Below are 13,831 nucleotides of genomic sequence, written 5' to 3'. Positions count from 1 at the left end.
GTCAGGAGATCGAGACCATGGTGAAATCCCGTCTCTACTAAAAATACAAAAAATTAGCCGGGCGAGGTGGCGGGCGCCTGTAGTCCCAGCTACTCGGAGAGGCTGAGGCAGGAAAATGGCGTGAACCTGGGAGGCGGAGCTTGCAGTGAGCCGAGATAGCGCCACTGCACTCGAGCCTGGGCGACAGAGCGAGACCCTGTCTCAAAAAAAAAAAAGAATTCAAATTCTACCCAAGGTTTCAACTGCGTATGAGAGTGAGCCTGGGTCAAGGAGAAATGAGAAATGTTCCATGTTTAATATTATCCTCAAAACCCATTCTTTAACAGGACACCAGTTATTAACCTCTAATTATTCTTTATTTGCAAGGTAAATAGAAAAGTTTTACCTTCAAGATGAAGTAGCTCTGGTAGGTCTGGCTGATCATCGCTGGGGTCTGTACTTTGCAGCATCTGTAGCAACTGGTCCATTTTATCCTACAGGAATGAAGTAGTTAATATAAAAAGCCACCAACCTTTATGCAACTTTATGTTTTCACTTTATTAACTAGACAAACTTTCGAAATTCATAGTTATGGAGACTCCAATTTTGCTTTTATGTTTTCAGTGTCCCATGTATTTATTCTCTCTAGTATCGCATGAAGTCAGAGCCTTGAAAGTGCTTCCTATATATTTTTGAGACTGCTCAGGAGGCTGAGGTGGGAGAATCACTTGAGCCCAGGAGGTCAAGGCTGCAGTGAGCTATGATCTCACCACTGCACTTCAGTCTGGACAACAGCGCAAGACCCCGTTTAAATAAATAAATCAACCAACCAATCAACTGCTAACAGAGATTCTCTTAAGCGAGAAGAAATCAAGCCACATTTAAACCTACAATGCGTGAGTTCTTCCACCTCTTATGTCAGGCTAGAGGATTTTGCTTTGTTTCGGAGCAGCTTTAGCTTAGCCATGCCAACAAGTGTACTATCCATCTCAAGATGGCATTGCTTATGACTAACAACTTGTCATTCCTTCTTGCCCATGGTGAATACAGCAGCTGTTTCAGTAAGGCAGAGCTCAGCTGTATCACAGCTGCTCTTCTAAGTGGGACTCTTAGGGTTTATTCTACATTTTCTTTCTACCAGTGTTTCAGTTAGTCCTAAAAGGAAGGAGGAAGACTAGTGGTTTCTCTATTTTCCTATGTGGGAAAGGCTGGAAGGTACCTCAAATCAGTGACACAGATCTATTTCAGAATCTTTTGTTGTACAGACCAATAGAATGAATGAAACCATCATTACATACACACGTCTATACGATATATAAGTATATATGTATTTATGTTTCTTAAAAAATCCAAACAGATCTACTCTACCATGACTACTACTAAAATAATTACAAACCTTTCTCCATGCATGGTTTTTACATGGTTATGCTACTATATACAGGTACGTAGGGCAAATAAAGACTACTAATTCTAAGCAAAGTAATTATTTAAAATTTAAAAACTACGTTCTGTGTAAAAGGAAAATAGCTTGAGAAACGAATTAATCATCAGAGAGTGAAAGTGACATAAGTATGCTAAAAAAAACTCTTCCCAAGTCAAAATAATTCTGTTTTTTTTGAAATGGATACCAATTTGCAGTGTAAATTATTCACAATTTTCATTTTAAGCAGTCTTAAAAAACAAAAGCACATGTCAAGAAAGTTTGCCTACCACACACAAAAAAAGGTCAAATGAAAGTGAGAGTCCATTAACACACAGATGGTTTCCGGTTTGTTTGAAGTGAGAGTCCATTAACACACAGATGGTTTCCGGTTTGTTTGCTTACAGAATACTATACGATATTTAAAATTATTTAGTGTCAAAGAAGTAGGGTTTCTAGATGGATGACTAGTCTGCTTCTGCAAGTATTTTCTTTTTCTTCTTTTTTTTTTTTTGAGATGGAGTCTTACTCTGTCTCCCAGGCTGGAATGCAGGGAGTGCAGTGGCATGATCTTGGCTCACTACGACCCTCCACCTTCCAGATTCAAGCAATTCTCCTGCCTCAGCCTCCCAGGTAGCTACGATTACAAGTGCGCACCACCATGTCCAGCGAATCTTTGTATTTTTAGTAGAGACGGGGTTTCACCATGTTGGCCAGGATGGTCTCCATCTCCTGACCTCGTGATCTGCCCGCCTCGGCCTCTGGAACTGCTGGGATTACAGGCGAGAGCCACTGCGCCCGGGCAGCATTTTCTTATATAATGCAATCAGCCAAACATCACTTCTCCTAGCCCAGGTGGATTCCTTGCCCTTAGCACAGTCTTCCACAGTCTGTTTCACCCTTCAAATTTTGTTTCTGCCTCCCATAAAAGATTGCTAAAAGCCCATAAACCCCTTTACATATTTCAAAGATAACATCTCATTTCTCATATGTTTAAAATGTTACAAAGGATAAGATTTCCAGGACATTAAGTGTTCACATTTTAAAATAAAACAGTCAAAAATTCCTTTAAATATAGCCAAAGGAATTTAAACACCAGAGCAATCTGCACTCACCATTACCATTCAAACAAAGTCTCTGTCATGTATTTCAAATTGTTTTTCTCCTTGAACTTATCATATTTCCACTCAATTTCCCCTCCAAAATTTTATCCGAATATACTTGAAAGTTTTCTACTGATGACCATATGGGATTTCTTTGCACTAAAAGTATGTAAACTGATAATACTCTCAGTGTTAGATTCATTCATATGTATAAGGTAATGATTATTATTATTAATATATAAAGGGTCAAAACAACATTAACTATATTTCAAGTTTTGAAAAGTAAAATGAGCCAGGATTCAGCACCAGTTCTATTCCTATTTTTGGTTTTTATAGTTGAAAGTGAGGAGAAATTTTATTCATATAATCAAGCTGTTATAGCAATTTCATTAAGTTCTTTCGGTATCTTCTGAAAGATGGAATGGAATGACAGTGGTCTGTCATTAAAAATTATTTTTAATGATCTACTAGCTGAAAATTCATTTAGGTCCTATATTTAAAAAAAAAAAAATATGGAACCATCTCAGCTGTGTTAACTAGTCATTAGAGCCATTACTTTCTTAATACCAAAACCAATATATGGAATCATCCCTGGTATTTCTTATACTTTGAGGCAATGTACCACGGTAATCTTCACTACAGGCAAGCGGTAAGCCTTTCTTCCGTAAAGTGGGAGAGAAGAATTGAAAAAGGAGAGGAGGGGGGTAAAAATGAAAAATGAGAATGTTCCTGGGCAGATCAGTTTAGGAAAGAATGCTACGGTAACCGAGGATCTGAAAAGATTCTCTTTAAATTATCTATACCAGGGGCCAAGCAAACTTTTTCTGTAATGGCCAGCCAGTAAATATTTCAGGCTTTGCTGGCCACGTGATCTCTGTTGCTACTACTCAATTCTTCCACTGCAGCACAAAAGCAGCCAAACAATATATACACAAATTTATCTGTGTTCCAGTAAACAGGTAACAGGCTAAATTTGGCCTGAGAGTTTGCCAACTCCTGATCTATACAATGTGACACTTAAAAAATCCTTAATGGTTTGCTAGGTGCATAATTTAATGTATTATTAAGTTAACTCAACAGTTATGTTAATGTCATTTTTAAAACAAGGCAATAAGTTTGAGTAGAAAAAGACAACCACAAACATACTTTTTATTTTTTCACAAACACGCTTAAAGATGAAAAAGGTAGCCAGTTTTAATCTTTTCTTTATATGCAGTAACAGCAGATATTTCTATAAAACTTAACTAAATAGGAGTGATTAACTTAATCCAATGAATCTCAAATTTAAATCCCAGTAATACCAATTTGGATACCATTATGTGGCTCCAAAAAGTGTGGTGTGTCACCAAGTTGATATTACATTTTTGAGCATAATTACTAAAAATATACTTTGTTTCAGGTGTGACAATGACATATGAAGACATTTAATATAAAATTAGCATAAGCTTTTCCTCAAATACTAGAATGTGTTCAATACAAGGAGGAACCATGAATCATCTCCAATGATATTCAATATATTAGCACTGCTTTTATGCAGTGATTTATGTAGAAGCAATTTAATGACAATTTTATTTTTACAACAGTAATTTATTTGTTTCACTAGACAGTCAATGAGTGTCCCTTCCTCAGTAATGTGCAAACAACCTTAATATCCTTGTTGAGTATGCCGGGAAACAGGAGTTCTCGCATGATATGAATAGGAGTGTAAAAACCTGTTGTGCTCAACAATTTGACAGTATCTATTAACATGGAAAACACACAAATCCTTCAGCTTGATAGTTTCACTCCTAAATATCTACCCTAAAGAAACACAAAGATAATGTTCAAAAACAAAAATCTCACTACAACACTGTAAAAACTGTAAACAACCTAGGAATTCAACAATAGATTAAATAAATCATGGTAAGGCCACTCTACAGAATATTCAGCAGGAATTTAAAATAATGAGGCTCTGGCACGGCAAACAAAGGACTGGAGAGGAAGTTTCAAAAACAACCTGCATCGTCTATATTGCTTGAATTTTTATAAAAAAATACAAAAATTTTTACAACAAAAAAACTCAATCAATTTTTTCTTAAAGCAAAACCATTTAAATTTCAATACAAAGTACCAACTCCTATCACCATGGAAACCACTTACTTCATCAATAAAGGCTGGTTCCGGCTCTGGTTCTATTGTCTCTACCTGAACATCATCACTAAATTGTACCGTCTTCTTCTCTGTTTTAACTGTAAGATATGTAAAAGTTATCTTTTTTTTATAATACATTTAAAATTCTACTTTAAAGCACTTTAACTTCCAAGAGAGATTTGGGGATTTTTCTTATATTCCCAGCAAGCTAAAAGGCGCAATTTAAGAAATAACTGAGTTGCAGATTTTGGCAGTAATAACAGAACATTACTTTATGAAATTGGATTTCTTCATTTTCTCTTGTAAACATTTTACATTTTCCATAAAAAGAGATTTCACTAATAATAAGAGTTGTATTTCTGAAAAAAGGTTAATCACCTACTACACATCAGAGTTTAGTAAGCTGGAGGACAAAAGCAAAGTTTTTCAATGGCCTAAGTGAATTCTGCACTTTAAAATAAACTCTCTTTTTAAATTACCAATCCTTCAAGAAAAAATCTCATTTGGTAGAAAAAAAAAAATCTGCTTTGATAAAAAATCCACACTACTCCAATGTAATGAATGGGAAAATCAGCTATATATTATCTGGCATGCCACTTAGGCGTTTAGAGAATGACATCCATGCCAGTGGAGAACTTTACAAGTGGCCTTGGCAGGGATCTCAGTCTTCCAACAAATCAGCCTATATTTTCTAGTTATATAATATTATCATTTGACATTAAAAAGTGGTCATTCAGGGATCAACAATTCATTGGCCAGAAGCACATATTTCTCCTACTCACCAAAGCAATCTTTAAAAACAATTTAACATAACAGTAGCTATATTAACAACCTCCAAATACTACCGAAAGGCATATACGACTCTACTAAACAAACTTCCTTTCTATATTTTTAAGTGTTACATCAATGTGGTCAATCAATTCATAAAAATATTAAGAATCATGATGGAAAGGAAGATAGGAGGGGGCAATTTAAGGAAGGGAAATAATGTTTATTAAACTATTGAATATGCTTGATGGAATATTACATTTCCTCCAATGAATCTCCAAAACAATCTTACGAGATATGCCCTTTTTATAAATAAGGTAGTTTGGAAAGATTAAAAACTCTTATAAAAGAGAAAGCTAATAAATGACAAAGCCTGGATTTGAATGCCAATCTATCTTGCTCTACTAGCCCATACTACTGAAATCTGGCCTGTGCCGGTGATTTTACCCTGAGAACATGAAGTCCAATCACTTGGGTACTGTGTTGTGTGCTTCTGTATAACACAGAAATAGCTTAATTTCCAACCAAAGAAATATAATCATTCCATTCAAGTCACCAAAAGCAAAATTCTATAGCTGATTCATTTTCCTATAAAGGAAAAGAAACATCTGCTGCAGACATTTTGCTTTTTCTATCTTGAGCTATTACAAGTAGAAAGCTGGGACAGCACTGCATTGGCCATTACCCATAAGAAAACACATGGCAGACTTCATATTCTAACAGCTCTTGACACACAAGTTTACAGCCCCTTTTCTCATAGGAACTAATACTATGTGTGTGTAAAAAAAATATTATTTATATACAATATATAACAAAGGGATTTCACAATATTTTACTGTATCTCCAAACCAAAAGCAAGCTAAATAGGGCAGCTATTTCTCTTTGACAGGCTAAGTGAAATAGACTTCTATTTCCTCAAAAGAATGATGCTCTGGGGATCATGCTAGCACCTGCTCTCCACGCTTGAGAACTACAACCCCATTACATAGGCTCTGATGCTTCAGTTTCTCTTTTAGATTGTCCAGAGTGAAAAATATGAGAAAAACTAGAAAACTCATATTGAAGCTGCATTGCTATACGACTAAAAAAAAAAAAAAGATGAAATGGCTCCAGGATCTACATGAGATCCTTGACCTTATCTTGAACAGAACTCCAAGCAATTCTATCCTCTCCAGGAACTGATTCAGGACCAAAAAAAAAAAAAAAGTCCAAAAACAAACGAAACATCATTACCAGCCCAGGTTATTAAAAAGTCAGCACACTATGCAATGCCATTTAAACAAGGTTGACATGTTTTTGAATTCTCACAGACATAGAAAACATCATTGAAAGACTGGGTCTCACTAATCTGTCTCTATAAAAATGACACCAGACACCCTGGCAATAACTATGACAGCACATCATTTTCTTAAAGATCTGTAATTTCTGGTTTGCTGTTCAAGCTTTCTCTTGAAAGAGAAGTGAAGTATCTCTTTATTGTTAACATATATATTTCTGTATCATTTATTCTATAAATACGTAGCATGTATTATAAGATTCACTATTAGGAGCTGCTGGAAATAAAAAGATGACCAGGACAAAGATTTTTTTTCTAAAAATTCTTATAAACTAAAAAACACCTAAGCATCTTGTGGTTTGTAATTTTCTTTGATCCCTTCTATCTAGCATTAAAAAACGATAATGAGATATTTTGCCAAATAACTGTAGCATATCAACCTATATACATAAGCTCCTTAAAAATTTTAAACATTTTATTACAAACACAAATTTTTCTAGATTTGAATATATTTTTCTGTCTTCCTAAATAGAGGGGAGATTATGACTTAAACTTTGCTTGATGACTAAACTCATCATTAGGAAGATTCATTAAAGCACAATATTATGTAGAAATATAGTAAACTGTCTCTCACTACTTAGACCGACTACGTAGCTATGTCTCCTGAAACTGTTAAGCCTGCCACTAGCATCACTTTTTCTCCACGGCCCCACTTTCTAGTTTATTATCCTACTCAGCAGGGTTTGTAAATCAAACAAAAAACTTTTATATGATTAGTAAAAATGGCTCCTTCTGAATATCTGACATGTTGCTTGGAGACCACTGCTTTCAAGTCTGAGACTACACACTAGAGAAATGGTCCCAACCTTTGAACAGGAAAAATCCTTCCTGAGGTTATACTGTACTTGTCACACTGTAATCAACTGGTAAGAAAAACATGTAATGTATAAATTCTGTAAGACTCCTTAATAAATTTGCATTTTAACAATGACCTCTACATAGATACATATGAAAAGAAAAGTCAGGCCAGATGCAATGGCTCATGCCTATAATCCCACCACTTTGGGAGACTGAGGCGGGTGGATCACCTGAGGTCAGGAGTTCAAGACCAGCCTGGCCAACATGGTGAAACCCTGTCTCTACTAAAAATACATACACATACAAAAATAGCTGGACGTGGCAGGGGTGCCTGTAATCCCAGCTACTCAGGAGGCTGAGGCAGGAGAATCACCTGAACCCAGGAGGCGGAGGTTGCAATGATCCAAGCTCGCACCATTGCACTCCAGCCTGGGCAACACTGCTCTAAAAAGTTCAGTTTACTCAACTTCCATTAAGAAAAGGATTAGAAAACATCATTTATTGGCAGGCTGGAAAATACTTACTCATTTCTGGTTCAGCAGTGAGATCTGCAGTCACAAAATTAGAAGGAAATAACCCTATGCCTTGATGGGTTTCACCTTTCCACCAGTTAGGATCACTATGACAAACAAAAAACAATGCTTTACCATAACAAATGTATTTATTTCTGTAAATCTTTATCTTTTGTAGTATTTAACTTACACTACTACAAAATTTGAATCTCACAATAACCCACTGAAAAAGCCAATGAATCTTCCTTTATTACAAAAGAAGAAGAAGCCTCAGAAAAGGTAAGAAGCTATTAAACACACGGTTGCTTATCTTTTTGACTGCCAATGCATGCTTTGCAGTTATGGACTCTCTCCCAAAAAAAGAGGCACCCATACGAAAAAATTGTCAGCTTCAGGTGGTTCACAGGCTCCAGAGTAAGAAGTCTTTGTAATGAGCTATAAAGACAGGCTCTTACTTTCAGTCTCCATTCCTAAATCATTGCTCTTTCTAGTACACAGGAGCAAGGTTTTTTCTTTTCTCCCAGCAGAACAAATATGAAAGATGACACTGTTCACAGCACACAACATTCGCAAAGAGTACACTCCTAGGTGTAAACTCTGGTATATGGAAAGCTAGCAAGCACTCAATACATGTTTTTGAAAGAACAGATGTAAGGTTTTGTGCAATTTCCAGCTAACCAGCTCAAACTTTATTTTCTTCCATTCAAAAAAAAAAAAAAAAAAAATGTTAAAATATGTCTGAATGTTTGTGTCTTCCCAAAATTCACAGGTTGAAATCCTAACCCCCAAAGCAATGGTATCAGAAGGTGGGGCCTTTGGAAAGCAATTAAGTCATGAATGAGATTAGCGACCTTATAAAAGAGATCCCAGAGAGCTCATTTGCCCCTGCTGCCATGGGAGGACACAGCAAAATGACAGCCTTCTACAAACCAGAAAGTGGGCCTTCAACACACAGTCAATCTGTTGGGTCCTTGACCACAGACTTATACTCCAGAACTGTGAGAAATAAATTCCTGTTGTTTATAAACCAGTTAGTCTATGGTAGTTTGTTACAGCAGCCCAAATGGACTAAGGCAGTAAGTAAGAGAGACACTACAGGAAGAACTTTAAATCAATTTGAACTGATTTTTTAAAAACATCTGCAAATTTTAATACTTCATTATCAATAACAAGCATCAGTAACAATTCATTTTCAAGTGAAACATCACAAAGCTATAGTAAAAAAAAAAAACTGATACACTGTATCACCTCCTGAATAAATGTGTAATTCCATATAAAATAAATTTCTTCCATATGGATATACTGTTCTGTGTAAAAAAACTCAATAGATTATATATTTCTTACAAATTCCATTAGGTACATATACATACTCAGTGTTTTTCTAAAACTGTAACTTTTTAAATAATCTAACAATCTATATTATTAGGTGGAACCAAAAATGAATAGATTAAACTAGGCCTCCAAAACAAATTATAAACTAAGTAATAAGTAAGAAAAAAATTAAACAACAAAATAAGAATCCACCCAGTATAACACAAGCAAATCAGCCAACTGTCATACAGAGAAGCATCTGGGTCAATATTTATTATTGTATTTGGTAACTGCAATCAACAGGAATAATATGAAACACAGAAACCATACATACTTTCATACAAATTTTAAATGTAATATCAACATTACCTGTCATCAAGAACTGTAATAATTTCTCCGGCTTTAAAAGTAAGTTCATTATCTTCAGCAGCTTCAAAGTCATATATAGCACGAACTTTTCGGCCTTCATGTTGGTGGTTAGTTAAGAGATTGGATGTGCTTGGATACAAAGTGGAAAGGGTGGTTGACTGCTGCCTTTGTTCCTTGAGAGACAACTCAATGGCTAGAAAACAATGAGTTTTAAAGACCCAAAATGTTATTATATCCAACAATTCGAAGAAGTAGAAAAAGACATCAAGATAAAAGGTATTCTTCCTTCAATAGTATAGTTAGAAACTAGAACATATCCTGATATACTGAACAAAAATCATTTTGTCAGTTTCATTCATTCATTCACAACTGAAAGTTTAAAAATAAATTAACAAAATTAGAATAGCATAACTCCTATTTTTACTGAACAAATATAATGTAAATTATTCTGGGTAATAAAAAATACAAACTCTTAGATCTACTTTTGTTTTTTAGCTGCAGATATTTTCCTTGACCTTTTTTTCAAAATAATCATCAAAATTGCCTGGAAAGTGAAGAACATCAAGCTTCACTGCAGACTTACTAAATCAAAGTCTTAAAGGCAATCTTGGAGAATCCAGATTTTATTGCTCCAAGGGTAATTCTTATCAGTCTAAAGACTCAACCTAACAAATCCTCCAAAACAGATCTCAAATGTGTCTCTATCTCCACCACTACTTCCCAAGTGCAGACCATCACCATATGTCACTCAGACTTTGAAATGTAGTATCAGTACATTGATTATCCTGCTTTCAATTCAACCCAGAACCCTTTCTGCTCTTCCGCTCTTGTTTTAGAGTAATAAAAGAACCAATATGAAAACAAAACTTTAAAGCTACTAAAAGTCAATACAGAAAACTATCTTTTAGGACGTTGAGGTAGGGAAAAATATTTTTTTAAAGCCATTAAAAAGTAAAAATCATAACAAAAAAGCAAACAACACTGGCCTTCTCAAAACTTAAAATTTCTACTTGATAAAATACACCATTACCAAATTTAAGGTCAAAAACGAGGAGGAGATATCTACAATAATTACAACAGATAACAAATTAATATTTCAAATAAAGACTTCTACACATCATTATTTTATTTAACAAAAGACAATTTACCCAAGAGAAAAACATAATGACCAGTGAATATACAAAAAAAGAACTCAAGTCTCACTAGCAATCAAAAAAATTAAAATTAAAATAACAGGACATCATTTTAAACCTACCAGATTCACAAAAGTTAAACTCTTAAGACTACCAAGTGTTGTCAGATTAATAATAATAGCTTTCATACACTGCTAATGGAAAAGGAAATCATAGAACCATTTAACAAAACTGAAGATGTACCAATGCCATGATCCAACAATATTGCTTTTAGTCACACATAATAAAGTCACATATATGTGCACAGAGAATATGTACAAGAATACTCACTGCAGCTTAATTTTAGTAAAAAAAAAAAATCAGAAATAATCCACAGGTCCATCAGTAGGAAGACAGAAAAATATGGTACCCTCATTAGTACACTGGATAGAACAGTTAATGGATATGCCACATGAATAGATCTCAAACATAATGTTGCATGAGAAAAGCAGGCGGAAAATGGCACTTCGAGTGTACTATCTACAAAAAACAAATTTGTTAGACACAAAAAAGCACTTGATATTGTTTTTGGATACACAGTATAGTAAAAAACTGTCATAAAAACATAGACTGAAAGGATACATGTGACAGTAATTGCCTCTCAAGAGGAAAGGATACTGAGGAGGGCAACAAAGCAGATTTCAGCTTTTGCTATAAAGTTCTATTTATTTTACCTTTAAATATCTCAGAGAAAAAGTAAAGGCTTATGTTATTCCCACCATCACGTACTTAAAAACGCACCTTTTGCTAAATCTTCTTCTTCTTTTTTGTTAGCCACAGTACCAGGATCCTTGGCTACAAGAGCTGGGCTTGCTTTTGCTTGTTCTGCAGCCTAACAAAAAAGAGGAACACAGTACTTGAGGGTTGTTATCAAATTCTCCTCCTCTTATCTACCCTAAGAATTTGCAAAACCTTTCTCATCAATCTAGCGCAGATTTCTGAAAGAAGAAATCCCAACTGCAGCAGCTTCCACCTTAAAAGGGAGAGGGAAATGAATCAGAACCGGAGGACACAGAGAGCAACTGGACACTTAGAGGAGGCAGCCTAGGCACACCCTCCCAGGTTTGTGCCAAGAGGTTCAACTAAAAGCATATGGTACACAAGTCAGAGAAGACAGACTCGAGAAGATTTCAAAGTGTTTAAAAAAACTCCAAAACCAGAAAAGGGGCTGGGAGACAGAAAGAGATAACTACTTTAAACATAAATAGTTAAAAAAAAATGTAATATCTATTAATAGTTAGAGTTATCATTTCCTTTTGGATCAAGTGTCAGGATGTTATCTTCAGGAACTCAGATAGATATAGATATATATATATTGTTATATATATATATAAAACAATATAAATGTTCAAAAATCCTATTTTGTAAACCAAATTACAAGTAGTTAATTCTGAGAGTATATCACTGCCTCTATTAAATTGTGTAAATAAGGGAATGCACAACAAACAAACATATAAATCAATGCACACTTCTGGAATTACAAGCTTCTAAGCCTATGGGCTCTGTGGCCTCTCAGTTTTTGCCTAGCATTCAAGGCAAATCAGAATTTAGCCTATCTTACCAACCTCATTTCCAACCATTCTACCAGTTACCAGAAACTGCTAGCAGTTCCTGAGCAGTCTCTATACCGGTACTTTACAGGTCTCACACTCATTTGCTTCTACTTACAACGTTCTCCCCCTTTGCTCCATTCCCTTTTTCCCTTTTGAGTTTGAACACATCAGTCAGTAATCAGCTAAAATATCACTGTCAGTGAAGCACCCTTAACCTGTTAATTACACATTCTCTTGTTTGTTCTTATGATAACACCTTTAAACAAGGTACTGTGATATGAGTGGTTAAGAATGTAAGTTGTGAAGTCAGACAGACATGAGTTCAAATCCCAGATCTACCACTTTCTAGCTGGATGACACTGGGCAAATTAGCCTCTTGGTGCCTCAAATTCCTCATCAATAAAATGAGTACAATATTAGCACCTACACCTCATGGGCACCTCACAGCCTATTTAAAGTATTAAATTAACACATGTGATTCCAAAATCAGATGAGATGGGTTCATTCAGGGTTTAAAACAAAAAGTATGTAACACTACCTCCGGGGCTTATAAGGTATGTAGAGGTAATACACATGACAACTACAGCGTAAATAGAGCTCTACAGATGCAAAGTTGCTATATTTTACATCAAATATTAACTCAAAGTAGATCACGAAAAGTTATGAATGTATATTGTCATTCCTGGGACAAACAATTTAAAAATGAAATTCCAAAAAACATTCAAATTGCCACATGTACAGCACTTAGAACACTGACTGGAACATTGTAACAGGCAATAATCTCAGCTTTTGTTATAACTGTCTGATTACATGTCTGTCTCCACAACCAGACTGTATGTTCCCTGAGGGAATGTGCCTAAATATTACAAGCAGTCAATCAATGTTTGTTGAGGGTATGAAAGGAAAAATATTCGACATTATAATAAAATACAGTTCTACATTCCTCACTTACTGGATTTCGTATTGTCAAACAAATGCACAGGCATTTATTTATTTATTTATGAGACGGAGTCTCGCTCTGTCGCCCAGGCTGGAGTATAGTGGCACGATCTTGGCTCACTGCAAGCTCTGCCTCCCGGGTTCACGCCATTCTCTTTCCTCAGCCTCCTGAGTAGCTGGGACTACAGGCACCCACCACTACGCCCGGCTAATTTTTTGTATTTTTAGTGGAGACGGGGTTTCACCATGTTAGCCAGGATGGTCTCGATCTCCTGACCTCGTGATCCTCCCGCCTCAGCCTCCCAAAGTGCTAGGATTACAGGCTTGAGCTACCGCACCCGGCCAGTCATTTATTTTTAGAAGAGCTGAGAAGAAAAAAACTTTTTGGTGTTCACGGAATACAACTTTAAACACTCTCAATTCTGACCTATCTCTAGTTGT

General features: G+C 35.5%; 1 protein-coding gene across 3 annotated transcripts in view; it reads right to left on the bottom strand.

The window, feature by feature from the left end:
- Positions 1-13,831, bottom strand: part of STAM (signal transducing adaptor molecule) — an 82,590-nt gene that overhangs the window by 20,506 nt on the left and 48,253 nt on the right. For all 3 annotated transcript variants that reach the window (XM_032165088.2, XM_032165167.2, XM_058432039.1), the window contains 5 exons: positions 11,640-11,730; positions 9,727-9,919; positions 8,059-8,153; positions 4,642-4,730; positions 386-473 (listed from right to left, as the gene is read on the bottom strand). In XM_032165088.2, coding sequence (XP_032020979.1) covers positions 386-473; positions 4,642-4,730; positions 8,059-8,153; positions 9,727-9,919; positions 11,640-11,730 — 556 coding nt within the window. The remainder of the gene's footprint in view (positions 1-385; positions 474-4,641; positions 4,731-8,058; positions 8,154-9,726; positions 9,920-11,639; positions 11,731-13,831) is intronic.

This window comes from Hylobates moloch, unplaced genomic scaffold (genome assembly GCF_009828535.3).
Source record: "Hylobates moloch isolate HMO894 unplaced genomic scaffold, HMol_V3 SCAFFOLD_2, whole genome shotgun sequence".
In the NCBI taxonomy this organism is placed as follows: domain Eukaryota; kingdom Metazoa; phylum Chordata; class Mammalia; order Primates; family Hylobatidae; genus Hylobates; species Hylobates moloch.
The sequence above is the reverse complement of the archived record's forward strand: the minus strand, read 5'-3'. Positions and strand labels throughout refer to the sequence as shown.